Raw genomic sequence first — 3,655 nt, forward strand, 5'->3', positions numbered from 1 at the left:
AGTACTCTTGCCTGGAGAATCCCATGGACGGAGGAGCCTGCTAGGCTGCAGTCCATGGGATCGCTAAGAGTTGGACACGACTAAGTGACTTCACTTTCACTTTCGTGCATTGGAGAAGGAAATGGCAACCCACTCCAGTGTTCTTGCCTGGAGAATCCCAGGGACGGGGGAGCCTGGTGGGCTGCCGTCTATGGGATCGCACAGAGTCGGACATGACTGAAGCGACTTAGCTGCAGCAGCAGCTTTGTGACACTAAGCAAATAGCTTGATCTCTTTTCCTCTCCCTGTAAAATGGGGGATAAAAGAACCAGTCATACTGTAGTTATATATGGAGTATATTTGATGATGTTTGTGAAGGGTTTGCAGAGCCTAAGAAATGGTAGCTGTTTTTACAAATATAGCTTTAAAAACCATAGTGGGGAGAAATGAATGGTTGTAAGTGTGTCTAGTGACACGTGGAGAGTGAGCTGCTTTTTTATATAAAGTGACTGCTCCACTGCCATGAAGGACTGAGTATTTGAAGGTGCAGGGTTTGCCCTGATGCCCCTGTTCATTCACACCCACTTCGCTGTAACCAGCAGCATTGGAGTGTGGGATCAGTGTCTGGAATGAGGGGCATAAACTGAAAACAGAGGAACCATCCTGGGTTGAAATCAGATTTCGAACTCATACACTTGTGACCTAACAGGCCATACTGTCTTCTAGACACTGTTGGGGTTATCAGGAAGATAGTATTCTTTCAGTTCTTCTGAAAATGGTTCATCTACTCTTTGATTTGAAATGATTGATTTGAAGCTTAAACCCAAGGTAGAATCAGCAGTAATTAATAACACTAATAAAACTTCGATTTAGTCCTGTTACTAAGTTGCTGGGATGATTCCAACTGGTGTCTTTTTTTTTTTTTAAATAATTAGGTTTCTCTTTGTTGCATTGCCTAGAACTCCTTTTTATAAATTTGTTAAGAACACTGTTATTTACACAGCTTAGCTTCTTTGATCAACAGTGTTGTGGACAAACACCGCTTTGAATACATGGCTCGGGTTGTCTGGCAAGTAGGTTTTTGTGGGAAAAATGGGACCGTTTTATCACAGTGTTCCTCTTCTATTTTTCAGGCTGGTAGTGGCATCAATGAAGAACCTTCAAAGTCTTTAATGCACGTCCTGAACCAGCAGAGCACATTCGTGTCAGATAATGGCCCAGCAAGCCAATATTGGGGAGCTCCTCTCCATGCTGGACTCCCCTCTGCTGAGTGTGCGTGATGATGTAACAACTGTCTTTAAAGAGAATCTCAATTCTGGTAAGCCAGATCCTACCCTGGTTAGCTACTTCATCTTCTAAAGAGAGTCTTTAAAACCACCAGGAGAAAGCATACACAGGTGGATTCGTTCTGTATGTGTGTGAAGCTCTTGGTGATGGAACTATTCACAGGCTGTGTACTATACACGTGCTCAGTTGCTTAGTTGTATCCACTCTTTGCAACCTCGTGGACTGTAGCCTGCCAGAATTCCTCTGTCCATGGAGTTTCCCAGGCAAGAATACTGAAATGGGTGGCCATTTGCTACTCCAGGGGATCTTTCTGACCCAGGGATTGAGCTCGCGTCTCCTGCATTGGAAGGCAGATTTTTACCACAGAGCCACCTGGGAATCCCTTCACATAAACTCACAAACATAGAAGTAAGAATCCCATAAGGAGCCCCGCATGCCCAGCCTTTACTGTTTCAATGAACCCCCTGACTCCCCCCCACATAGGTATTTTAAAACAAATCCCAGACACATCGTTTCATCTGTAAATCATATGCCATTTTTAATATGAAACATACGTGTATGCGTGCTCAGTTGTGTCTGACTCTGCGACCCCATGGACTGTAGCCCACCAGGCTCTTCTGTCCATGGAATTTTTCTAGACGGGAATACTGGAGTGGGTTGTCATTTCTTCCTCCAGGGGATCTTCCTGACCCAGGGATTGAACCTGCGTACCCTGTGTCTCCTGCGTTGGCAGGCAGACTCTTTACCACTGAGCCACCTAGAACCTCTTTTTAATCGTAGAAATATAAGTTTAAACAGTACCCTTTTTTTGCTTACCAGATTGGCAGAAATCAAATATTGGACGTATAAATGTGTGTTGTTAGCAGGAGAATGAATACATGGGCGTTTACCCCTTTTGGAATATCTGTCATTAATTAACAGCACATGTCATTTGGTCCACTTACAAGAATCCATATTTCATTCACTTGAATGAAATGTAACAGAAACTTGGAAAAACCAAAGTATCCTTCAGGAGGTGGATGACCGAATTACCAGTAGAGCCATGAGGAGAGCGAGGAGCTCGGTGCAGAGAAGGAAGCAGGTCATCGGTGCTGTTGTGGACGGTGTGGTGACAGCAGGAGGAAGGGAGACCCTCCCACAACCCCTCGTTGAGTGGAAAAGACACACGTGCACATAGACCGTGGCTGTATGGATGTGGGGGCTGCGTGTGGGCGATTCTCCCAGGATGCAAAGTTTTGAAAGGACATGCACCAAATCCAAGAATGTCTGTCTCTGCAGTGGCTTGTGAGACCAGCAGTGAGGAAAACCGTCACTTGTGTTTTATTCACTTTGATACAATCTGAGTTGTTAACAATAGGCGTGAATTATTTTTGTCACTAGAACAGTTTTAAAAAGGAGACAGTAGTTCATGTGCTCTTAAGGCTACTTTTCACAGTTTGTTGTGATCCACAAAGTCAAAGACTTTAATGTAGTCAGTGAAGCAGTAGATGTTTTTCTGGAATTCTGTTGCTTTTTTTTATGACCCAGTGGATGTTGGCAATTTGGTCTCTGGTTCCTTTGCCTTTTCCAAATCCAGCTGAACATCAGGGAGTTCTCGGTTCGCGTATCGTGGAAGCCTGGCTTGGAGGATTTTGAGCGTTACTAACGTGTGCTGCTGCTGCTAAGTCACTTCTGGCGGCCCACCAGGCTCCCCTGTCCCTGGGATTGTCCAGGCAAGAACACTGGAGTGGGTTGCCATTTCCTTCTCCAATGCACGAAAGTGAAAGTGAAGTCACTTAGTCGTGTCCAACTCTTAGCGATCCCATGGACTGCAGCCTAGCAGGCTCCTCCGTCCATGGGATTCTCCAGGCAAGAGTACTGGAGTGGGGTGCCATTGCCTTCTCCGTACTAACGTGTGAGACGCATGCAATTGTGTGGTAGTTTGAACATTCTTTGGCATTCCCTTTCTTTGAGATTGGAAGGAAAACTGACCTTTTCCAGTCCTGTGGCCACTGCCGAGTTTTCCAAATTTGCTGGCATATTGAGTGCAGCACTTTCACAGCATCATTTTTTAGGATTTGAAATAGCTGGAGTTCCATCACCTCCACTAGCTTCGTTTGTATTGATGCTTCCTAAGGCCCACTTGACTCCACACCTCCAGGATGTCTGGTTCTAAGTGAGTGATGACACCATCGTGGTTATCGGGGTCATTAAGATCTTTTCTATATAGTTCTTCTGTGTATTCCTGCCACCTCTTCTTAATATCTTCTGCTTCTGTTAGGTCCATACTGTTTCTGTCCTTTATTGTGCCCATCTTTGCATGAAATGTTCCCTTGGTATCTCTAATTTTCTTGAAGAGATCTCTAGTCTTTCCCATTCTATTGTTTTCCTCTATTTCTTTGCATTGATC

General features: G+C 44.7%; 1 protein-coding gene across 1 annotated transcript in view; it reads left to right on the forward strand.

Moving 5' to 3' along the window:
* TSC1 (tuberous sclerosis 1) overlaps positions 1–3,655 on the forward strand; it is a 48,214-nt gene that overhangs the window by 15,065 nt on the left and 29,494 nt on the right. The window contains exon 3 of the mRNA XM_010856939.1: positions 1,113–1,297. Within this exon, the coding sequence (XP_010855241.1) occupies positions 1,192–1,297 (106 nt within the window). The 5' untranslated portion in view covers positions 1,113–1,191. The remainder of the gene's footprint in view (positions 1–1,112; positions 1,298–3,655) is intronic.

Source organism: Bison bison, unplaced genomic scaffold (genome assembly GCF_000754665.1).
Source record: "Bison bison bison isolate TAMUID 2011002044 unplaced genomic scaffold, Bison_UMD1.0 scf7180017864375, whole genome shotgun sequence".
Classification (NCBI taxonomy): domain Eukaryota; kingdom Metazoa; phylum Chordata; class Mammalia; order Artiodactyla; family Bovidae; genus Bison; species Bison bison.